The sequence below is a fragment of the Malus sylvestris genome, chromosome 10 (assembly GCF_916048215.2).
Source record: "Malus sylvestris chromosome 10, drMalSylv7.2, whole genome shotgun sequence".
In the NCBI taxonomy this organism is placed as follows: domain Eukaryota; kingdom Viridiplantae; phylum Streptophyta; class Magnoliopsida; order Rosales; family Rosaceae; genus Malus; species Malus sylvestris.
The window spans coordinates 31,702,622-31,727,274 of NC_062269.1; the positions used below are offsets into that span (position 1 = coordinate 31,702,622).

General features: G+C 40.6%; 3 protein-coding genes across 3 annotated transcripts in view; 2 read left to right on the forward strand and 1 right to left on the reverse strand.

Moving 5' to 3' along the window:
- The first annotated feature begins 236 nt into the window (after window positions 1-236).
- Window positions 237-24,653, forward strand: part of LOC126585982 (uncharacterized) — a 96,957-nt gene continuing 72,540 nt past the window's right edge. Inside the window, exon 1 of the mRNA XM_050250628.1 lies at window positions 237-1,586. Coding sequence (XP_050106585.1) covers window positions 675-1,349 — 675 coding nt within the window. The 5' untranslated portion in view covers window positions 237-674 and the 3' untranslated portion in view covers window positions 1,350-1,586. The remainder of the gene's footprint in view (window positions 1,587-24,653) is intronic.
- Window positions 6,455-11,453, forward strand: LOC126585987 (uncharacterized). Its single transcript, XM_050250635.1, has 2 exons — window positions 6,455-6,916; window positions 11,170-11,453. Exons 1-2 carry the CDS (start codon window positions 6,529-6,531, stop codon window positions 11,406-11,408), a joined length of 627 nt encoding a protein of 208 aa, XP_050106592.1. The 5' UTR covers window positions 6,455-6,528; the 3' UTR covers window positions 11,409-11,453.
- On the reverse strand, window positions 12,839-15,630 carry LOC126585975 (ankyrin repeat-containing protein At5g02620-like). Its single transcript, XM_050250617.1, has 3 exons — window positions 14,929-15,630; window positions 14,095-14,612; window positions 12,839-13,781 (listed from the first exon to the last, which is right to left on the reverse strand). Exons 1-3 carry the CDS (start codon window positions 15,557-15,559, stop codon window positions 13,029-13,031), a joined length of 1,902 nt encoding a protein of 633 aa, XP_050106574.1. The 5' UTR covers window positions 15,560-15,630; the 3' UTR covers window positions 12,839-13,028.

A 24,653-nucleotide genomic window follows, 5' to 3' on the forward strand; every position in this document is an offset into this window, starting at 1 on the left:
CTAGACCTTCAAAATTTATGAGTCTAAACTTTGTTAGTGCTGTTTCTTTGCTATTCTTTTACCCTTCTTGGTCAGAGCGATGTAGTGGAAGCTGCAAGCTTCACGTGCTCAACTTTGGCAGAGAACTTTGGCAAAGTTATCTATGGTACCCATGAGCTATTGTTGCGTGTGGGAAGTGGGTGATTGAACAGTAAGATTCATGTGTTTTCTACTTCCCCAGAAGTCTTTGACAGAATGCCCATAATTTCCGCAAAGCTGAGTGTGCGTGTGACAGGTGCTGACAAGGCTGGAAAAGTAGGTGCCTCTTCGATTTCTGAGATCGGCCCTCGTGGTCTCTAGGGAGCCCAGCTTTTGAGAAAGCGAGCGCCTCTTCGATTTCTGAGATCGGCCTTCGTGGTCTTTGAGCAGCCCAACTTTTGAGAAAGCAAACGGCTCTTCGATTTCTGAGATCAACCCTCGTGATCTCTAAGCAGCCCAACTTTTGAGAAAGCAAACGCCTCTTCGATTTCTGAGCAGGCGCCTCATTGATTTCTGAAGCTCCGTCGAGTGCAGATTTTTATAGAGGCTGGCATTAAGTTCCAAAGCACACTTGAATCTCCACCAGTAGAAGCTTCATTCTTGCACTTCTAAGATCTTGATTTGTCCGACCTCTTCTCTCTTCAACACCTTTGAAAATGTCTGGCCCCTCCGACCGTCGTTTTGACTTGAACCTTGTTGAAGAGGCAGCCCCGCCTTCTCCAGACAACATATGGCGCCCATCCTTTGTCTCCCCAACTGGTCCTCTTACCGTTGGGGATTCCGTGATGAAGAATGATATGACCGCTGCGGTGGTGGCCAGGAACCTTCTCACTCCCAAAGATAACAGACTACTTTCCAAACGGTCTGATGAGTTAGCTGTTAAGGATTTGCTGGCTCTCAGTGTTCAGTGTGCAGGTTCTGTGTCTAATATGGCCCAACGCCTATTTGCTCGAACCCGCCAAGTTGAATCATTGGCGGCTGAAGTGATGAGTCTCAAACAGGAGATTAGAGGGCTCAAGCATGAGAATAAACAGTTGCACCGGCTCGCACATGATTATGCTACAAACATGAAGAGGAAGCTTGACCAGATGAAGGAAACTGATGGTCAGGTTTTACTTGATCATCAGAGATTTGTGGGTTTGTTCCAAAGGCATTTATTGCCTTCGTCTTCTGGGGCTGTACCGCGTAATGAAGCTCCAAATGATCAACCTCTGATGCCTCCTCCTTCTAGGGTTCTGTCCAGTACTGAGGCTCCAAATGATCCCCCTCCGGTGCCTTCTCTTTCTGGGGCTCTACCGACTGCTGAGACTTCTCCTAAGCAACCTTTGTGAAGGCTCCCTCTTGTGTGTTTATTTTGACTCATGTATATGTACATATTTGTAGCTTATCGGGGATATCAATAAATAAGCTTTCCTTCATTTCAACGTATTGTGTTAAATACACCAAAGCCTTCTTCGCTAAGTTCTTTGAATTTTCTTTTGTTGAAGCTTGTATGTTGAAGCTTTCTGAGTGGAGCATGTAGGTTGGGGTAGTGTTCCCTTAATTTCCCGAGTGAGGAAAACTTCTTGGTTGGAGACTTGGAAAATCCAAGTCACTGAGTGGGATCGGCTATATGAATCTTAGAACGCCATTGTGCTCGATCCTGTGTCATGTCCTTCGTTAGATCCAAGTACTCTAAGTCTTTTCTTAGAGTCTCTTCCAAAGTTTTCCTAGGTCTTCCTCTACCCCTTCGGCCCTGAACCTCTGTCCCATAGTCGCATCTTCTAATCGGAGCGTCAGTAGGCCTTCTTTGCACATGTCCAAACCACCGTAACCGATTTTCTCTCATCTTTCCTTCAATTTCGGCTACTCCTACTTTACCCCGGATATCCTCATTCCTAATCTTATCCTTTCTCGTGTGCCCACACATCCAACGAAGCATCCTCATCTCCGCTACACCCATTTTGTGTACGTGTTGATGTTTCACCGCCCAACATTCTGTGCCATACAGCATCGCCGGCCTTATTCCGTCCTATAAAATTTTCCCTTGAGCTTCAGTGGCATACGGCGGCCACACAACACGCCGGATGCACTCTTCCACTTCATCCATCCAGCTTGTATTCTATGGTTGAGATCTCCATCTAATTCTCCGTTCTTTTGCAAGATAGATCCTAGGTAACGAAAACGGTCGCTCTTTGGTATTTCTTGATCTCCGATCCTCACCCCTAACTCGTTTTGGCCTCCATTTGCACTGAACTTGCACTCCATATATTCTGTCTTTGATCGGCTTAGGCGAAGACCTTTAGATTCCAACACTTCTCTCCAAAGGTTAAGCTTTGCATTTACCCCTTCCTGAGTTTCATCTATCAACACTATATCGTCTGCGAAAAGCATACACCAAGGAATATCATCTTGAATATGTCCTGTTAACTCATCCATTACCAACGCAAAAAGGTAAGGACTTAAGGATGAGCCTTGATGTAATCCTACAGTTATGGGAAAGCTTTCGGTTTGTCCTTCATGAGTTCTTACGGCAGTCTTTGCTCCTTCATACATATCCTTTATAGCTTGGATATATGCTACTCGTACTCCTTTCTTCTCTAAAATCCTCCAAAGAATGTCTCTTGGGACCCTATCATACGCTTTTTCCAAATCTATAAAGACCATGTGTAAATCCTTTTTCCCATCTCTATATCTTTTCATCAATCTTCGTAAGAGATAGATTGCCTCCATGGTTGAGCGCCCTGGCATGAACCCGAATTGGTTGTCCGAAACCCGTATTTCTTGCCTCAATCTATGCTCAATGACTCTCTCCCAGAGCTTCATTGTATGACTCATTAGCTTAATACCCCTATAGTTCATGCAATTTTGTACGTCGCCCTTATTCTTGTATATAGGCACCAAAGTGCTCGTTCGCCACTCATTTGGCATCTTCTTCGTTTTCAAAATCCTATTGAAAAGGTCAGTGAGCCATGTTATACCTGTCTCTCCCAAAACTTTCCACACTTCGATTGGTATATCGTCTGGGCCTATTGCTTTTCTATGCTTCATCTTCTTCAAAGCTACAACCACTTCTTCCTTCCGGATTCGACGATAAAAGGAGTAGTTTCTACACTCTTCTGAGTTACTCAACTCCCCTAAAGAAGCACTCCTTTCATGTCCTTCATTGAAAAGATTATGAAAATAACCTCTCCATCTGTCTTTAACCGCGTTCTCTGTAGCAAGAACCTTTCCATCCTCATCCTTGATGCACCTCACTTGGTTTAGGTCTCTTGTCTTCTTTTCCCTTGCTCTAGCTAGTTTATAGATATCCAACTCTCCTTCTTTGGTATCTAGTCGTTTATACATATCGTCGTAAGCCGCTAACTTAGCTTCTCTGACAGCTTTCTTCGCCTCTTGCTTCGCTTTTCTATACCTTTCACCATTTTCATCGGTCCTCTCCTTGTATAAGGCTTTACAACATTCCTTCTTAGCCTTCACCTTTGTTTGTACCTCCTCATTCCACCACCAAGATTCCTTTTGGTGTGGGGCAAAGCCCTTGGACTCTCCTAATACCTCTTTTGCTACTTTTCGGATACAACTAGCCATGGAATCCCACATTTGGCTAGCTTCCCCCTCTCTATCCCACACACATTGGGTGATTACCTTCTCTTTGAAAATGACTTGTTTTTCTTCTTTTAGATTCCACCATCTAGTTCTTGGGCACTTCCAAGTCTTGTTCTTTTGTCTTACTCTTTTGATATGTACATCCATCACCAACAAGCGATGTTGATTAGCCACGCTCTCTCCTGGTATAACTTTGCAATCCTTACAAGTTATACGATCCCCTTTCCTCATTAGAAGAAAATCTATTTGTGTTTTTGACGACCCACTCTTGTAGGTGATCACATGTTCTTCTCTCTTCTTAAAGAAGGTGTTGGCTAAGAAGAGATCATATGCCATTGCAAAATCCAAGATAGCTTCCCCATCCTCGTTTCTCTCCCCAAAACCATGGCCACCATGAAAACCTCCATAGTTGCCTGTCTCCCTGCCCACGTGTCCATTTAAATCTCCTCCTATAAATAACTTCTCCGTCTGAGCAATTCCTTGCACCAAGTCTCCAAGATCTTCCCAAAATTTCTCCTTCGAACTCGTATCCAACCCTACTTGAGGTGCGTACGCACTAATCACATTGATAAGTTCTTGTCCTATTACAATCTTGATTGCCATGATTCTATCTCCTACCCTCTTGACATCTACAACATCTTGTACCAAGGTCTTGTCCACGATGATGCCAACACCGTTTCTCGTTCTATTTGTGCCCGAATACCAAAGTTTAAACCCTGAGTTTTCTAGATCCTTTGCCTTACTACCAACCCACTTAGTTTCTTGTAGGCACATAATATTTATCCTTCTCCTCACCATAACTTCCACTACTTCCATAGATTTTCCCGTTAAGGTTCCTATATTCCACGTTCCTAAACGCATTTTGCTCTCTTGAACTCTACCCTTCTGTCCTAGCTTCTTCACCCTCCCCCGTCTAATAGGATCAAAGTACTTCTTTTGTGTGTCCCGGGTAAAGTTGATAGGAGCATATGCTCCCAAACAACTTTGAGTGGAGTCGTTCGAAAAGAAGTTTCTATGGCCCCCTTGCTCATTTAACACTGCATCCGGGTGCCGATGGAGATACAGCGACCCTTGCTCACTTATCACTGTGCTCGGGCCACACAGCGCGCCACTTACGGGTGACGCCCTAGCTTTAGCGCGATTTTGTTCTAGATTCATTTTCATAAGGATTCGACGTGATCATGGAGTGCCGGCTGTCGACTACCTGACGCCCTCCCCCTCCTCCTTTATCCGGGCTTGGGACCGGCCATGTAAGACATAGGCGGAGTTGATGTACATATCAAAAGAATGAGAAAAAAAGAACAAGACTTGGAAGTGCCAAAGGACTAGATAGTGGAATCTAAAAGGAGAAAAACAAGTCATTTTCAAAGAGAAAGTAATCACCCAGTGTGTGTGGGATAGAGAGGGGGAAGCTAGCTAAATGTGGGATTCCATGGCTAGTTGTATCCGAAAAGTAGCAAAAGAGGTATTAGGAGAGTCCAAGGGCTTTGCTCCACACCAAAAGGAATCTTGGTAGTAGAATGAGGAGGTACAAACAAAGGTGAAGGCTAAGAATGAATGTTGTAAAGCCTTATACAAGGATAGGACCGATGAAAATGGTGAAATGTATAGAAGAGCGAAGCAAGAGGCGAAGAAAGCTGTGAGAGAAGCTAAGTTAGCGGCTTATGACGATATGTATAAGCGACTAGATACTAAAGAATGAGAGTTGGATATCTATAAACTAGCTAGAGTAAGGGAAAAGAAGACAAGGGACCTAAACCAAGTAAGGTGCATCAAGGATGAGGATGGAAAGGTTCTTGCTACAGAGAACTCGGTCAAAGACAGATGAAGAGGTTATTTTCATAATCTTTTCAATGAAGGACATGAAATGAGTACTTTGGGGGAGTTGAGTAACTCAGAAGAGTGTAGAAACTACTCATTTTATCGTCGAATCAGGAAGGAAGAAGTGGTTGTAGTTTTGAAGAAGATGAAGCATAGAAAACCAGTGGGCCCAGACGATATACCGATCGAAGTGTGGAAAGTCTTGGGAGAGACAAGTATAACATGGCTCACTGACCTTTTCAATAGAATTTTGAAAACGAAGAAAATGCCAAATGAGTGGCGAAAGAGCACTTTGGTGCCTATCTACAAGAATAAGGGCGACGTACAAAATTGCATGAACTATAGGGGTATTAAGCTAATGAGTCATACAATGAAGCTCTGGGAGAGAGTCATTGAGCATAGATTGAGGCAAGAGATACGGGTTTCGGACAACCAATTCAGGTTCATGTCAGGACGCTCAACCATGGAGGCAATCTATCTCTTACGAAGATTGATGGAAAGATATAGGTCGTACCCAGTGCACAAGGCTCCCGCTTTACGCAGGGTCTGGGAGAGGTGAATGTCGGCTAGCCTTACCCCCATTTATGGAGAGGCTGCTCCCAAGTCTCGAACCCGAGACCTACCGCTCATGGGCGAAGGCACTTGCCATCGCACCAAGTGCGACCTCTGATGGAAAGATATAGAGATGGGAAAAATGATTTACACATGGTCTTTATAGATTTGGAAAAAGCGTATGATAGGGTCCCAAGAGACATTCTTTGGAGGATTTTTTAGAAGAAATGAGTACGAGTAGCATATATCCAAGAGATAAAGGATATGTATGAAGGAGCAAAGACTGCTGTAAAAACTCATGAAGGACAAACCGAAAACTTTCCCATAACTGTAGGATTACATCAAGGCTCATCCTTAAGTCCTTACCTTTTTGCGTTGGTAATGGATGAGTTAACAAGGCATATTCAAGATGATATTCCTTGGTGTATGCTTTTCACAGACGATGTAGTGTTGATAGATAAAACTCAGGAATGGGTAAATGCGAGGCTTAACCTTTGGAGAGAAGTATTGGAATCTAAAGGTCTTCGCCTAAGCCGATCAAAGACAGAATATATGGAGTGCAAGTTCAGTGCAAATGGAGGCCAAAAGGAGTTAGGGGTAAGGATCGGAGATCAGGAAATACCAAAGAGCGACCGTTTTCGCTACTTAGGATCTATCTTGCAAAAGAACGGAGAATTAGATAGAGATCTCAACCATAGAATACAAGTTGGACGGATGAAGTGGAAGAGTGCATCCGGCGTGTTGTGTAACCGCCGTATGCCACTGAAGCTCAAGGGAAAATTTGATAGGACGGCAATAAGGCCGGCGATGCTGTATGACACAGAATGTTGGGCGGTGAAGCATCAACATGTACACAAAATGGGTGTAGCGGAGATAAGGATGCTTCGTTGGATGTGTGGGCACACGAGAAATGATAAGATTAGGAATGAGGATATCCGAGGTAAAGTAGGAGTAGCCGAAATTGTAGGAAAGCTGAGAGAAAATCGGTTACAGTGGTTTGGATATGTGCAAAGAAGGCCTACTGACGTTCCGGTTAGAAGATGCGACTACAGGACAGAGGTTCAGGGCCTAAGGGGTAGAGGAAGACCTAGGAAAACTTTAGAAGAGACTCTAAGAAAAGACTTAGAGTACTTGGATCTAACAGAGGACATGACACAGGACTAAGCACAATGGCGTTCTAAGATTCATATAGCCGACCCCACTCAGTGACTTGGATTTTTCAAGTCTCCAACCGAGAAGTTTTCCTCACTCGGGAAATTAAGGGAACACTACTTCAATCTACATGCTCCACTCACAAAGCTTCAACATATAAGCTTCAACAAAAGAAAAATTCAAAGAACTTAGTGAAGAAGGCTTTGGTGTTTTTAACATAATACGTTGAAATGCAGCAAAGCTTATTTATTGATATATCCGATACGTTACAAATATGTACATATACATGAGTCAAAATAAACAAACAAGAGGGAGCATTCACAAAGGTTGCTTAGGAGAAATCTCAGCAATCGGTAGAGCCCCAGAAAGAGAAGGCACCGGAGAGGGATCATTCGGAGCCTCAGTATTGGACAGAACCCTAGAAGGAGGAGGCATCAGAGGTTGATCATTTGGAGCTTCATTACGCGGTACAGTCCCAGAAGATGAAGGCAATAAATGCCTTTGGAACAAACCCACAAACCTCTGATGATCAAGTAAAATCTGACCATCAGATTCCTTCATCTGGTCAAGCTTCCTCTTCATGTTTGTAGCATAGTCATGTGCGGGCCGGTGCAACTGTTTATTCTCATGCTTGAGCCCTCTAATATCCTGTTTGAGACTCATCACTTCAGCCGCCAATGATTCAACTTGACGGGTTCGAGCAAATAAGCGTTGGACCATATTAGACACAGAACCTACACACTGAACACTGAGAGCCAGAAAATCCTTAACAGCCAACTCATCAGACCGTTTGGAAAGTAGTCTGTTATCCTTGGGAGAGAAGGTTCCTGGCCACCACCGCAGCGGTCATATCATTCTTCATCACGGAACCCCCAACGGTAAGAGGACCAGTAGGGGATAAAAAGGATAAGCGCCATATGTTGTCTGGAGAAGGCGTGGCTGCCTCTTTAACAAGGTTAAAGTCAAAATGACGGTCGGAGGGACCAGACATTTTCAAAGGTGTTGAAGAGAGAAGAGGTCGGACAAATCAAGATCTTAGAAGTGCAAGAAGGGAGCTTCTATTGGTGGAGATTCAAGTGTGTTTTGGAACTTAATGCCAGCCTCTATAAAAACCTGCACTCGACGGAGCTTTAGAAATTGAAGAGGCGTCTGCTCAGAAATCGAAGAGGCGTTTGCTTTCTCAAAAGCTGGGCTGCTCAGAGACCACGAGGGTTGATCTCAGAAATCGAAGAGGCGTTTACTTTCTCAAAAGCTGGGCTACTCAAATACCACGAAGGCCGATCTCAGAAATCGAAGAGGCGCTTGCTTTCTCAAAAGCTGGGCTGCTCATAGACCACGAGGGCCGATCTCAGAAATCGAAGAGGCACCTGCTTTTTCAGCCTTGTCAGCACCTGTCACATGCACACTCAGCTTTGCGGAAATTACGGGCATTCTGTCGAAGATTTCTGATGAAGTAGAAAGCACGTGAATCTTACTGTTCAATCACTCACTTTCCGCACGCACCATCAGCTCATGGGTACCACAGATAACTTTGTCAAATATCTCTGACAAAGTTTAGACACGTGAAGCTTGCAGTTCCCACTACATCGCTATGACCAAAGGGTAAAAGAATAGCAAAGAAACAGCACTAACAAAGTTTAGACACATAAATTTTGAAGGTCTAGCTACCATATTATTACCCATAAGGGTAAAGGAACAGCACCACTGCTGGATAATTGGAAAGTCCCTGTGTGTCAACCTCTGTGCTCTATGGCAAGGTAGACTTGCAAACATGCCCAACCTTTACTCACATTTGAGAAAACTCCTAACAAGATTGCTTGCTCTAAAATCGAAGAGGCACCGTCCTCCGAATCTCGGGAGCCAGACTCCCAACATGATTACTTTCTTAAAAATCGAAGAGACACCGCTCTCCGAATCTCGAGAGCCAGACTCCCAGCATGATTGCTTTCTTAAAAATCAAAGAGGCACCGTTCTCCGAATCTCGAGAGCCAGATCCCCGACAGGATTACTTGTTCGAAAACCAAAGAGGCACCGCTTTCTCAACTTCGAGAGCCAGATCTCCTTGGATAAAACTTGTCTGTAATCTTCACACGCAACATCAGCTTTCCAGATACCACAGACCACTTTTTCAAAGTGCTCTGACAGAGTTAAAACCCGTGAAACTGGCAGCTTCCATTACCGTGCTATAACCAAGCAGGGTAAAGGAATAACATTACTACTTGTTAGGGAGACTCCTATATATGTTGACATCCATCCTCAACGGACAGGCAGACCTGCAAAAATGCTCAACCCTTCCTCGTATCTGAGAGGGCACTCCCAACGAAGCCTCTCGAAATACTCAGCTTTCTTTCCCCCTGATAATACTTCTGCAAACAAGCTACACCAGAGCAAGAATATCTCATATCATTAGGGTTAAAAGTAAGAGTATCCCATATCATGCTTTTTCCCTATCTTTTCCTTTGGCCTTGTTCTTACCTGCAAGACAAGGAGAAAGAGAGCAATCAGTCAGCACTTGGAATCAAGCTTCCCGTCAGGAACCGACTACCTGGAACCCCTTACCTGATTACTTACCTGGCATTGCTCTCGAGTACTCATCTTCAACATCTTATGCTTCCAGAGAAGATACCACATCTGCCTGAGGAACAGATAAGGAAAGTGAGAAGGATACAAGGAAGCATGTGGAGACAAGCGTAACAGAACACGTGCCGATTCATCCACTACTTTGTCAACAGCAAAAGTATCCCATACCAGCAGGGTCGAACGTACTCTAGATTTGATGGACTTGTTTTGACCCTCAAATTCTTCATTCGGCCTTATACTCTGGAAGAAACCTGAAAACCCTCCAGCTCAGTTTAAGAATAAGCCTGTGGAAAGTTACTTCTTCAAAAGCAAAAATATCTCATATCATCTCTTCTCCTTTTTCTTCTTTTTATCCTTCATGCTGCCTGCAAGATAGGGAGAATGAGAACAATCAGTTGGAACTCGAAATCAAACTTTTGATCTGGGACTGATTGCTTGGAGCTCTGATTGTTTACCTTGTCTGTCACCTATTTCAGCAGATCCCCTAGCTCGGCGACTTGGGAGACTCATACTTCATGGTTTGTATCGCGCTTGATCAAGCCTGAAACTACAAGTAAGCTTCAAGTGAAATTGATACATTACCTTGTGCATCTCCACCAGTTAAAGATACCACCTCTGGATGGAGGAAGAGTACTTCCAAAGAAGATGCCACATCTACCTATGAGACAAATAAGGCAAGTGAAGACGATACCACACTTCGGTACTTAGAAGTTTCGTGATTACGAGATCAGTCTCCCACAATATTTCCTAATGTCATTTGTACTAAATCATTCACTTGTACTCACTAAATGAGAGCTTGAACCTATGTACTTGTTTAAACCCTTTACAATTAATGAGAACTCTACTCCGTGGACGTAGCCAATCTGGGTGAACCACGTACATCTTGTGTTTGCTTTCCTGTCTCTATCCATTTACATAATTATCCACACTAATGACCGGAGCAATCTAGCGAAGATCACAAACTTAATACTTTCTGTTGTGGACATATTCAAGATGATATTCCTTGGTGTATGCTTTTCGCAAACGATATAGTGTTGATAGATGAAACTCAGGAAGGGGTAAATGCGAAGATTAACCTTTGGAGAGAAGTGTTGGAATCTAAAGGTCTTCGCCTAAGCCGATCAAAGACAGAATATATGAAGTACAAGTTCAGTGCAAATGGATGCCAAAATGAGTTAGGCGTGAGGATCGGAGATTAGGAAATACCAAAGAGCGACCGTTTTCGCTACCTATGATATATCTTGCAAAAGAACGAAGAATTAGATAGAGATCTCAACCATATAATACAAGCTGGATGGATGAAGTGGGAGAGTGCATCTGGCGTGTTGTGTGACCGTCGTAGGCCACTGAAGGCGGTGAAGCATCAACACGTACACAAAATAAGTGTAGCGGAGATGAGGATGCTTCGTTAGATGTGTGGGCACACGAGAAAGGATAATATTTGGAATATGGATATCCGAGGTAAAGTAGGAGTAGCCAAAATTGAAGGAAAGATGAGAGAAAATCGGTTACGGTGGTTTGGACATGAGCAAAGAAGGCCTACGGACGCTCCGGTTCGAAAATGTGACTACGGAATAGAGGTTCAGGGCCGAAGGGGTAGAGGAAGATCTAGGAAAACTTTGGAAGACCCTAAAAAAAGACTTAGAGTACTTGGATCTAACGGAGGACATGATACAAAACCGAGCGCAATGACGTTCTAGGATTCATATAGCCGACACCACTTAGTGGGAAAAGGCTTTGTTGTTGTTGTTGATTTTCTTGAAGGTTAAATCCAAGCTATAATGCCTTTTCTGATATATGTGCAAATGTTAACACTCTGTAGATTTTTAGTTTTTAAATAATAAGAAAATATAACCATTCAGACTCCAGAGTGCTTTGTCATCAAGGTAAATGATTTTTGTTTTTTGCTTTGTGCCTTTGTCATTAAGAAAGTTTAGTAATTTGTTTATTTACTTATTAATTAATTGGTGAGAGGATGAAACATTTCACTGCTTGTTACTAAAAAAACTAACAAAATCTGATAGAAGAGCTTTTGTTTCTTTTTCTTTGCTTGCATTAATTTTGTATATTTTTTTTGTTGAAATTTTTGTGCATATTTTTGAGAATTTTTATTTGGTTAGAGAAAGGGGAAGAATATAAGGAGAGAAGAATTATATCCTTTGAGTTTCTAGAAGTTTTAATGCATTTCGCGTCCTGCATTTTCGTAACTTACGTACAAGTTTTCACTTAGATCTTTTGGTTTCTAGCTACTTTAGTTTTTCAGCATTGAATTGTAAGATTAAAGTTTTTTATTGAGTTCTTATTTAATTCTAGATTGGAATGGGTGCAATATGAGCACTCCTAAAACTGAAAAGTTCTCCGAAATTTGTGAGAATGGCTGTGTCAGATATGGTTTTTCATCCATGCAAGGATGGTGTACAACAATGGAGGATGTTGTGAGTGCATTAAATTTTTCTCTTCTTATTAGAAGTTTTCAGAACATAAATTTTTTGGGGTGTGATATCCACACACCCCATTTTACTTCTCACACATCTTTTTACTTTTCGACCGTCGAATTGGATGAATTGAAGAAGATCAACGGACAGAAATTATCAAAGGATGTGTGAGAAGTAAAATGAGGTGTGTTGATAGCACACCCCAATTTTTTTTGTGTCTATTCTCTGAAGTAACGGGCCCTTCAACCATAAATTGTACGATCCATGTCTTGCCAATTTTGTTTCGAACGTACATTTTCTAAGGTGATTGTAATATGTTGTGTTGTATTCTCATGTTATGAATCCCATAGAAACAGTTGTTAAAACAAAGACAAAGATTACTTCCCAAGAGACTGACAAAATATAAAAGTGAAATCTTGTAGCTATAATGTTATACAACATTTACTCACATAGAAGGCCAAAATTCAAACTGATCGGTGATCCCTTCGACCTCGTTGCCACAGCTAACCCAACCAGGAAGATTACTTCCCAAGAGACTGACAAAATATAAAAGTGAAATCTTGTAGCTATAATGTTATACAACATTTACTCACATAGAAGGCCAAAATTCAAACTGATCGGTGATCCCTTCGGCCTCGTTGCCACAGCTATCCCAACCAGGAAACCACACTAATATTCACTGAGATCAAGTCCAATAAGAAATCATGACTACTTTTCATTCAACTAGATTTCGAGGATTGAAATTAAAACATTAAAATCACACATTTATTATCCAATTTTCTTTTATTTTTTTTTATTTTTTATAAATCCATAATGGTAAACATAAATCTTTGATCACCAAGTCAAACGGGACTCAAGCAACTAATAAGTAATTAAACACCATTATTAAATTGAGGTCCTTCGGAGCCAAAAGATCTTTTGTTGACGATGTGTATAAGTTGACACAGGCCCCAACAGGATGATGACAAACGATCCAAAGAACATTGCTATTGGAGTGACAATAATGACGGCCAAACTTTGAGTGGAGCCTTTGGACAGAAACGCCAAAGTTCCTGAAGCAAACGCGGCAACCATTCCTCCAATGGACATGGGGAGGAGCACTCCAGTTACGTTCGTATTTACATAGCGGGATAAAAAACTCGCCAAGAATGTAGCTAAAATCACAAAAGTTGATGAACAGAAGGAGAAACAGTTGAATACCATAAACATTTGGAAAAATCTATTTTCCTGTAAAACTGCAGCTCCATCACTTTTATAACCTCCAGGCAGAGTTATAGCCGCTGCAAATGTGACGGTTGCGGTAAGCACAGCCACTATTAGATCGGTATTATTTCTATTCAAGATCCAATCAGTATCAACTTCGGATGGCTTTTGACTATTGTCTGTATTGGAGGTATCCTTCTCTGGAGGAGATTCCATTTCTTTAAATTCACGGCTGATTTGTTGTTGTAGGAAAAATGGCACACCAACGGACCTCCGCTTTTGACTATTGTCTGTAATGATTGGCTGTGTATTGGAGGTATCCTTCTCTGGAGGAGATTCCATTTCTTTAAAGTCACGGCTGATTTGTTGTTGGAAAAATGGCACACCAACGGACCTCCCCAAGGGGATTAGTCTATCAGCTCTCGGATTCCTTCCCTAAAACATAGAGAAACTCAATTTGTGGAGAATAAAAATTAATACAAGCATTGTGACTCTAATTATTTGGGTAGGAGTTTCTTTTATAAAGCAGCGGAACACTTTCAAGTGAAGTTTTAAAATATAATGAATTAAGTGTGACTGAAATACGGAATGGTACACCACGTGTCACTATACAAATTGTGGGATAAATGTGTTAAAAAATTAATAACTTAAAAAATAAAATTTTCTATCACTTATATAAAAACACGTGGTGTACCATCATGTTCTGGTCACAATGAAAAATTTAGAGATATTTGTCAGTGTTTCTTACCCTCTTTTCCATATTGTCAGCAGCAATATCAACAGCCTTTGACAACTCCTTATTGATAGCAGACTTATGCACCCTCTGATCCCTTCTCAAAATAAATCTACTTCCCCATTTTTTGTGAATGACGGCCAGATGCAAGGGAGTGTTTCCATCTTCATCTGCTTCATTTATAAGTCTTTCAAGCTTAGGTGTCTTCAATACGTACTTAACTACATTTGTTTGTCCACCCAAAACTGCAGAATGAAGAAACGTTTGGCCTTTGGCATTAAGCAAATCACAAGTATCAGGCCGACATCGAATCAAATGATCCATTATTTTTGGGTGGCCTGCATAGGCCGCGACATGGAGAGCTGACATTCCCGATTTGTCCAAGATGTAACAAGCAGAGCTATCACATTGCATCAACACTCGAACTGCTTCAAGGTTCCCTTTAAATGCTGCGTAGTGTAAGGGAGTCCACCCAAGTTCGTCAACTGCTTTGATTATATCAGGCCTTTTGGATACCATAAGCGCCACAGTGCCTTGCATGTTTATATACTGAAGTTAGATCACTTACAGCTAGCTAGGGACGATGAGAATATTAGAAGGGAAGTGATTTCCACACACCATTTTATTCACACCTCTATTTAGTTCTGTCACTTGATTCTGTTTTAATTTTTCAATCGAAGGGCCAAAAATAAACAGGGTGTTCATGGCAAGAAAACGTTGTGTGAGGAAATCACTTCCGTGTATCAATATCTCTTCTATAAAAGGTTGGCTGTTGCATAAATATATGACATTAAGAGACACCAGATGTTAATTATGATTCATGTGTAATTATAAATTACAACTAGTTACCTTTTGCTTCTTTGCCTGTGTGAGTAACCCCTGCATGTAAAGCTGTCACGCCGTTGATCCCTTGAAAGGAAGGAGATACCGGACAATTTAGGATAGAACCAGCTATGAGTGGAAAGCCATGGGAAACAGCTAAGAACAAGGGTGACTCATTTGCGCTATTAATAAAACAACACAATTGATGGTCAGCTTCAAGTAAGAGGATTGCCACTCCATCGTGTCCATATCGAGCAGCAGCATGCAATGCCGTATCCTCGTCAAAATTAGTCATTCGGAGTAGCTTTTTATGAGCTTCACCGTCAGCTGGGCCGCTCTCCTGATCAGTTCCTTGAAAGTGCAGCGTTTTGGCGTGATTAATGAGGAACTGAACTACTTCAGGGCATCCTACTCTGGCAGCCATGTGCAGGGGAGTTTCACCTTTCTTGTTTGTGGCCCAGAACAACGGTGATTGACTATCAATCGGGATTCTTTCGAAGAAATTTATTTGCTTGAATTCGGCTGCAATATGAAGAACATTGTTGTCTTTAGGTGTTTTCTGGTGGAAAAGATCAATTGATTGATCGCCGTTACCCTCGATTCTTGTAAAGAAACCGGTATCACCCAACATTGCCGCCTCATACAAGGAAGGATCCATGGCAAGCTTTGATCTCTCTCGTTCTTTCTCTCCCTCTCAAACACAAAACTTTCTCAAATTAATCGAGTAATTAAGCACCACTGCATTTGAGAGTACTGTGGGAACCATGTGTTTAATTTATAGGTGAGTGAGGTAATTTGGGTAATGGTCCTTGCATTTTAGCTTAATTGGAGTTTTGGTCCCTAAAACTAAAAATTTGTAAGTATAGGTCCCTGAATTTGTTACAATGGGGAGCACTAATACAAGTTGAGAGACTAACTAACATAGTAGCATTAGGAAACTTCCTCGCATCAGGAGGAGCTAGGATTCCTTCTTAATTTCACCTTTCCTTTTTAAGTCCTCCACCAGGTATATATGCAACCTTTTCTTCCGTGCAATTTCGCCTTTATAATTTAGGTCTCACCACAATTGTTGTTTTGTAATTTGGATAAGTGTTTCTAGTTTCCAGTTTAATTTATTCGTTATTTTATTTTGTTTCATGGTTTCTTTTATATGTTCACTAATGACTTTGTTGATTGATCACATAATTTTAAATTTTCTTTTAAGGATTAGGACTCAAAGACACACGTTTTGACATCTATTTTGTAGGGTATACTTTTTAATGTATTTCAAATATCTGAATCGTCTATATTTTAGACATAAATTTGTTAATATGTATGCAGATATATCAGAGAGAGAATTATCAAGAACTTAGAGAGAGAAAGTAAGCAGAGAGAGAGAGATGAATATCTGTATTATGTATTTCTTACTCATGAAGTCATTACATTTAGACTTATATAGCAGCTCAAATACATGTAACTAACTAACTAACTAAATGCACAATCTATTGACAAGTGTCATAATCCCATACACCTATATATCCTAACAGCCCCCCCACAATCTCAGGTTTGGATGAACCAAGCATGAGATTGGTACAATGAGACCGAAACAAAGGAGAACTAAGGCCTTTTGTAAGGATATCCGCAAACTGCTCCCTGGAAGAAACAAACTGAACCTGGAGACGATGTTGAGCAACCCTTTCACGCACAAAGTGAACATCTATCTCAATGTGCTTCGTACGCTGATGTTGAACAGGATTGAAGGACAAAGCTATGGCAGACAAATTATCACAAAAAAGAACTGAAGCTGTTGGAAGTTAGATGTGCAGAAACTGAAGAAGCTGTTGGATCCAATCAAGTTCAGCGGAAGTGGAAGACATGGCCCGATATTCCGCCTCGGTAGAGGATCGTGACACGGTATACTGCTTTTTAGATGACCAGGAAATGGGATTGCCACCTAAGAACACAACTAAGCCCGTTGTAGATCTTCGATCATTAGGGTCGCCAGCCCAGTCTGCATCACTAAAAGCTTTTAACTGTAAGTCACTAGCAGAATATGATATACCAAAGGTCAGAGTACCCTTTAAGTATCGCAATATTCTTTTGACTGCAGTATAGTGAGAAATCATAGGAGCCTGCATAAACTGACACACTTGATGAACAGAAAAAGCAATGTCCGGCCTGGTGAAAGTAAGATACTGCAATGCACCTACTATATTGCGATAAGCCGCAGGATTGTTGAAATGAGAACCATCATCCTTGAGTAAGCGATTGTTAGGCAAGCAAGGTGTATCACACGGCTTGCAATCAACCATTTCGGCCTTCTGTAATAACTCCTGTATATACTTGGTCTGAGACAAGAAAAAACTTGTACCAATTCGATCAATTTGAATGCCAAGGAAGTAGTGCAGATTGCCCAGATCTTTAATATCAAATTCATCTGTAAGAGAGTCAATGACTTGTTGAATGACAGAAGAAGCACTACCGGTGACAATTATGTCATCAACATAGAGTAGTAGAATGACAATCTCAGTACCAATGTGCTTAACAAACAGAGAAGAATCAGCATAAGTGGAAGTAAAACCAAGAGAATGCAGAAAATTGGTGAACCGTTCATTCCATGCCCTTGGTGCCTGTTTCAAACCATATAAGGATTTGTGCAGTTTACATACAAACTCAGGATGAGTGGGATCTTCAAACCCCGGAGGCTGAGCCATATCTACCTCTTCGTGCAACAAGCCATGTAGGAAGGCATTTTTAACATCGAGCTGCCTTAATGTCCAATTAAAATGAGCAGCCAAAGCTAGTATTAAGCGAATAGTAGTAGGCTTGATGACAAGACTAAAAGTTTCCCCATAATCCAGGCCAGGTTCTTGACTAAAGCCCTTGGCTACCAGCCGAGCTTTATGCCGAGAAATAGAACCATCAGAGTTCTTCTTAAGCTTGAAAATCCATTTGCAGCCTACTAAGTTTTTCTGAAAAGGTAAAGGAACCAAACTCCAAGTGTCTTGAGTATGCAGGGCCTCAATTTCTTCTTGCATAGCTTTATACCAAACAGGGACCTTAAGGGCAGATTTATAAGTGGCAGGCTCACACAGGGACAAATCAACATAACCGGAAGCACTGAGAGAGTTGAGGAAAGCTTTCTTCTTCACAATACCATTCTTGCTCCGAGTTTGCATAGGATGCATATTTAAAGGAGCAATAGGCAACACTGGTTGTAGATGATTAGGACCAAACTCAGGATCCACAGGGAGTAAGGAGGAAGAGCTTGCTGAGACAGTAATGGACGGAGAAGATGAAGCATCTGTGGGATTCAAAGTAGAAGAGTCGAGGGTGGAAAGTGGTTGAGGAGGTATGATATACGGTATTGATGCAGCTGCGAAGGGTAATGAAGGATGAATATCAGAAGAGGCAGGTGATAAGGCACATGCTATGACACACTTAGACTGAGCTAGTAATTGTTGATACGGAAAAATGGATTCATCAAACACAACATGCCGAGATATAAAGATCCTCCCCTTCAAGACATCAAAACAAATAAAGCCTTTATATTTAGAGGCATACCCCAGAAAAACACACTGAGTTGTTTTAGGTTGTAATTTGGAAGTGTTATAGGGCTTTAGTAAAGGAAAACACGAACACCCAAAAACTCTAAGATGAGTAATCACAGGAGATGTACCAAAGAGTAACTCAAATGGAGACTTATGATTTAAAACTGGTGTAGGCATCCTATTGATTAAATAGGCAGTAGCTTGACAAGCAAAAGACCAAAACTGAGATGGAAGTTTAGCATATTGCAGCAGGGTAACAGTAGTTTCTATAAGATGCCTATGTTTTCTTTCGGCTAAGCCATTTTGCTCAGGAGTGTATGGACAAGAAATTTGATATAACATCCCTTTGGCTTTGAGAAAAGCTTGTAGTTTATGACTTATATACTCCCCCCCACCATCTGTTTGTAAACACTGAATGGTTGCAGAAAACTGAGCTTGAACAAAGGCATAAAAGGAGACAAATGTATCAAAAAAGTCTGATTTATTTATAAGTGGGAATACCCAACAGAATCTAGTACATTCATCAATGATAGTTACATAGAATTTGAAACCATCAAGTGAATTACAGGGTGCAGGGCCCCAAAGATCACTGTGTACAACTTCAAAAGGTATTTGAGATTGATGGTACTAGATTGAAAAGGCAATTTTGTAAACTTTCCTTCTAGACAACTATGACAGACTGAGGGTGCATCATCCTTGGAACACCTAATATTAGCTTTATTGAGCATAGTAGACACAATATTATTGGTAGGGTGACCTAACCTACTATGCCAAAGAGATGAACTAATGAGCTGTCCCAGATATGCAGAAACCTTGAATTTACTTGGGGAATAAGAACCAGGATGTTTGGCAAGGGATGAGATGGGATAAAGTCCATTACTGCATAGCCCTTTGTAGAGGATCCTCCCTGTGGCCTTGTCCTGAATCCAAAAACAGAACGCATCAAAAATCAACCAGCAGTTGTTATCAAGACAGATTCTATGCACTGATAATAAATTCTGAGACAATTTGGGCACATATAAAACAGAATTTAATTTGATAGGATGAACTGGTGTATGAATAACAGTGCTACCAACATGAGATACTGTCAAACCTTTTCCATTAGCAGTTTGAACTGTCTCATTGGTTAGATATGGAGAGGCTAAAGACAGGTTACTGAGATCAGTGGTCATGTGATTCGTAGCCCCAGAATCAGCAAGCCAAAGTTGAGGGGAAGACTGAGAGGAAGATGCCTGAGAAGAGGATGGAACCACTGTATGCATGGCTTGCATCGCAGGTTGAGAAGGGAACTGAGGTGCTGAAGGAGCATAGGAATACGGAGCCATAGATGGGTGCTGTGGACTAATGTATGAAGGACCTTTATCATTGTAAAAGCAAAACCAAGTTGTGTGGTTGTTCTTTCCACAAATCTGACAACTAGATTTATCCACTGTCTTGGAGTTACAAAATGGTGCAGTATGACCATATGCATTACACAACTGACAAAACACAGATTGAACAAAAGGCACAGTTGGAGATGGACCAAGAACACCAGAGGTAGGAACAGGAGTCTGATGAAAGAACTGTGGTCTTGATGCAGGATACCGATACCCTGGATTGAACTTTCCTTTACCCTTCTGCCTATTATTGGCAAACTGTCTGAAACCACCATTATGACCATTAGATGAGCCATTAGAAGAACTATAGGGCACATGACCAGGTTGAGATTGAGTGTGATAAGAGGAAGTCTTAGGTTCAGATATGGTATTGGTAGTAGCAACCAAGGCAGACAAAAACTGAGAGGAGACATTGCTCTCCACAATTAGTTCTTCTGCGAGTAATTGAGACCTAAAGTCTTTAAGAGAAATGACATTTTCCCGTCCTCGAATAACACATCGAAAAGTATTGTACTCAAGAGGTAAGCCATTGAGGGCCAAGATGACAATATCCTCATCAGCAAAGTAAACTCCAGCAGCAGACAAGTAATCTCGAGCCTCCTTAATGCGCTGCAAATATTTAGACACGGAATCTGAACCTTTCTTAATGGTTTGCAGATTCGATTTCATCTGAAATATGTTGGTTCTTGAAACAGTAGAAAACTGTTCTTTCAACCGATTCCAAAGATCACAGGCACTAGAACTTCCAATAGCACAGGAAATGGCAGCAGGTGATAAAGTCGCAGTAATTCGTTGCATCAAGGCTCTATCATGCAGTTTCCAAACAACGTATGCATCATTCTCAAGTTGAGAAGAAGAATTACCAGATACCATACCAGAGTCACTCGAATTAACAAGAAATCGAGGAGGACAGAGATTAGAACCATCAACAAACTGCATAATCCCATGACCTTCTAACAACAATTGCATTTGAAATTGCCAATTCAAGTAATTTGTATCATTAAGCTTAATATTTACAGATGTAGGAATTGTGGAAAAAAGAGCAGTAATTGGAGATTGAAGAATCTGAAGTTGTGATGCAGTTACCATATTGTCAAAGTTCGAAGAACAACTTGTCACTGAGACACCAAAACAAACACCTAGTGTGCAGCAAAGCTTCCACACAACGTCACAGATCCCAATTTGCAACAAACCCTAGAAATGGAGAGAAGAAGAAGAGTGTACTCGTACAAAGAAAGAACACAATCACGAGCAGCAACAACGCCGAAACACGTAGAGAAGAAAACCGGTGATTTATATTATATCAATTTGGAGAAGCGGAAGAAATCAGAAGGATCGAACAGAGTAGCGTTAGCTAATCCGGTGATTGATACCATGTTAATATGTATGCAGATATATCAGAGAGAGAGTTATCAAGAACTTAGAGAGAGAAAGTAAGCAGAGAGAGATGAATATCTGTATTATGTATTTCTTACTCATGAAGTCATTACATTTAGACTTATATAGCAGCTCAAATACATGTAACTAACTAACTAACTAAATGCACAATCTATTGACAAGTGTCATAATCCCATACACCTATATATCCTAACAAAATTCATTGATCTTCCTTGCAAAAAAGGGAAGAGGATCCGGTCCGGATCTCTCCCATCAAAGGCCCAGGATCAAGTGATCTGAGCCGTTGCAATTTGATCCAACGGCTACAAGCAAGGAGCTCCTCTAACGTTATAATAATTGTAGTTGTTGGATCAAATTTCAATTGTCCGGATCACTTGATCTTGGGCCTTTGATGGGAGAGATCCGGACCGGATCCTCTTCTACAAAAAACTAGATAAATCCAAAACCACTAAGACATTTATTTGTAGTGACTACCACTTTTTTATTCATTGCACAAAAGTCGTGTTTCATGCATAATCTGTCATTTTACTTTTGGCATCAAAATTCAAGAGTTATGTCATCTCCAACCGAAAAGGCTAAGCTTAGTCTCATCCAGAATTATAGCTTGGCAAAAAATTAATTTTAAATAAAAAATGTCAAGTCATACTTGATGAGTCCATATTATACCATATATTTTACCCTATTCTTAGTTATAATTTATTGGTTATTTTGGTAAAACTTTGATATTTTGTTATGTATTTTCAATGCAGGATATTCGACTTCCTCTTGAGAAAAAGTGATCAAACGGATGAATTTTGGAGTCATTCCAATTTGAGGATATTTATGAGTGTTTCAAGATGATTGGATCAAAGTTTTAGATTTTTCTAGTAAGCCGTTTGACTGTGGCGATTAAATAAAGGTCCAGTGCACAGCTTTCTCAGATTGACATTTTTGGACGTTTTGGGCATTTTGGAGGTCAAGATGACATATTTTGAAGAAGATTTCTTCTGACGATTTGTTAGGGACGTCTCAAGATTTAAAAAGAGACCTTTTGGGACCAAATCGGAGTTTATTTGCTTGGTCAAAAGTCTGATTTTCTGAGAAGTCTGAATTTCAGTTCAAATTGGAAACCTTTTATTTCGTAGTTATCTTATTCTATTATGTTTACTAGTTTTTAGAAGACATTTTCTACTAAGGATTTTATTTTGTAATAGTATAAATAAGGCTTTTTAGCAATTAGGAAAAGAAGGCATCAATTTGGAGAACTTAGCTAAGCTTTGACGTTTTGTATTTCAAGGTGTTTTCTATTCTTTTTCTATTTCAATAAAATTATTTTGTTTTATGGTTGTTCGTAACTAATTTTAGTTTGATAGGGCGATGCCTTGAGCCTTAGTATGAATATGTAGTCTTTATTTAATTGCTTATGATATTATACATGCATACTTTGAATTATTAATTACTGTGTTTAAACTGTCTCTATATTTTAATGCTTAGATACCATTAGGATGTTTAGATAAGTAATCGGATGCAATTCGGTCAGTGTAAGATCCCACATCGCTCAGGGGAGTGATCCTTATATGTATATTCTCATCCCTATCTAGCACGAGGCCTTTTGGAAGTTCACTGGTTTCGGGTTCCATCGGAACTCCGAAATTAAGCGAGTTCGCGCGTGAGCAATCTCAGGATGGGTGACCTATTGGGAAGTTCTCGTGTGAGTTCCCAAAAACAAAACCGTGAGGGCGTTGTTAGAGCTCAAAACGGATAATATCGTGCTATTGTGGTGGAGCGGACCCGGGATGTGGTGGACCTTGGGTCGGGATGTGACAATTTGGTATCAGAGCCTAACCCTGGTCGTGGTGTGCTGACGAGGACGTCGGGTCCCTTAAGGGGGTGGATTGTAAGATCCCACATCGCCCAGGGGAGTGATCTTTATATGTATATTCTCATCCCCACCTAGCACAAGGCCTTTTGGGAGCTCACTGGCTTAGGGTTCCATCGGAACTTCGAAGTTAAGCGAGTTCGTGCGAAAGCAATCTCAGGATGGGTAACCTGCCGGGAAGTTCTCGTGTGAGTTCCCAGAAACAAAACCGTGAGGGCGTTGTCGGGGCCCAAAGCGGACAATATTGTGCTACGGTAATGGAGCGAGCCCGGGATGTAACAGTTAGAATGCCACCAGAAGATTAAGTATTGCTTCTTGTGATTGATAGTTGTAAGTTCACATATGGTGAATGCCACGTCTTATGAGTTGCATGGTTTTTCAAAGGGTTTTCATAAAGCATAATGAGTCATGCATGTTTATATTTAATCTAAATGTCACATACGGATTGCATGTTTGATATATGTTTTAGCTTAAATGCCACAAGTAGAATATGCATAAGGAAAACCTAACCTTCAAAGTTGGATTTGTAATTCATAGGTAATTTGTAAAACTATATAAGATTGTTAAGGTGATGGCGGAACCCTATTGTCCTTTTATCATTATTTTATAAGATTGTTCCCTTTCAAATTGGTTTCTTTAATTGTTTTTATTTAAAATTCATTTTTAATATTCTAGGTCATAAAATCAACATTTTCGAAATTTTATTTTAAATAGTTAATTAAGAATTAGTTTAAATACAAATTATTCAATCAATTCCTATGGAAATGACATTGCTTGAGTTGTTATACTACGGTAACCTTGTACTCTTGCAAGTATTTTTAAGTGTTTTTATCGCTACTTTTGCAGGTAGTATAAATCCCTATCAATACTCTTATACCATCTTCAACCGAAAGAGCTAGCCCCTCAAGAAGTTATTAGTTTTAAATTTATAGTTTAAATTTATTAGTTAATTTAATTACACTACCATTTTGAATGCTCAAATATAACCGTTGAATTTGAATCAATTCTTGCAACTAAGGAGTTGGACCCAAAAAAAAAGGCTAAGATGGGATTACATTTGGCCAACCTGATCCCTCTTTGGCCAAATAATGGTCTTGCGGACTCTATAGAATTATAGTCTAACCATTGACCGAAGATGAGTTTTTGGACAAATCAAGTCATTTTCCAAATTTTGAACCTTTTGTCTTCATTGGAGATGACTTTACGGTCTACTTTATTTAAGGTTTTGGTCATTTTCACGCAATGACGTGCATACAAATTTGATTGGACGCTTGACATAATCTAGGTTGTATCCAAGAACAACTATTTTCCTGTCTACCACTTTTTGATTTATTACATAAAAGTCGTGTTTCATGCATAATCTATCATTTTGCTTAAGAGATAAGCTTTTCAAAAAAAGCTCCACTTGCTGCCTAGTAGATAAGCTTTAATCATAAAGACAAAAAATGGCCCCAAACGGTCCAAAAGCAACTTTCCGAGCCAATAATCTAGAAAACAGAGGATAAAGAAGAGTTTCGGTTTAGCTGATCTATTGGTGTTCGAAATCATCTGTAATAGTTGGAAACTTTTGGTGTACAAGTTTCATGAAGA

Coding starts and splice junctions, on each gene's coding strand:
- LOC126585987 (XM_050250635.1), top strand. CDS start 6,529: ATGGAGTGCAAGTTCAGTGCAAATGGAGGCCAAAAGGAGTTAGGGGTA. Junction 6,917..11,169: donor TAGGAATGAGGATATCCGAG/GTAAAGTAGGAG, acceptor TGGATATCCGAG/GTAAAGTAGGAGTAGCCAAA.
- LOC126585975 (XM_050250617.1), bottom strand. CDS start 15,559: ATGGATCCTTCCTTGTATGAGGCGGCAATGTTGGGTGATACCGGTTTC. Junction 14,613..14,928: donor CACAGGCAAAGAAGCAAAAG/GTAACTAGTTGT, acceptor TAAACATGCAAG/GCACTGTGGCGCTTATGGTA. Junction 13,782..14,094: donor CTGACAATATGGAAAAGAGG/GTAAGAAACACT, acceptor TCTATGTTTTAG/GGAAGGAATCCGAGAGCTGA.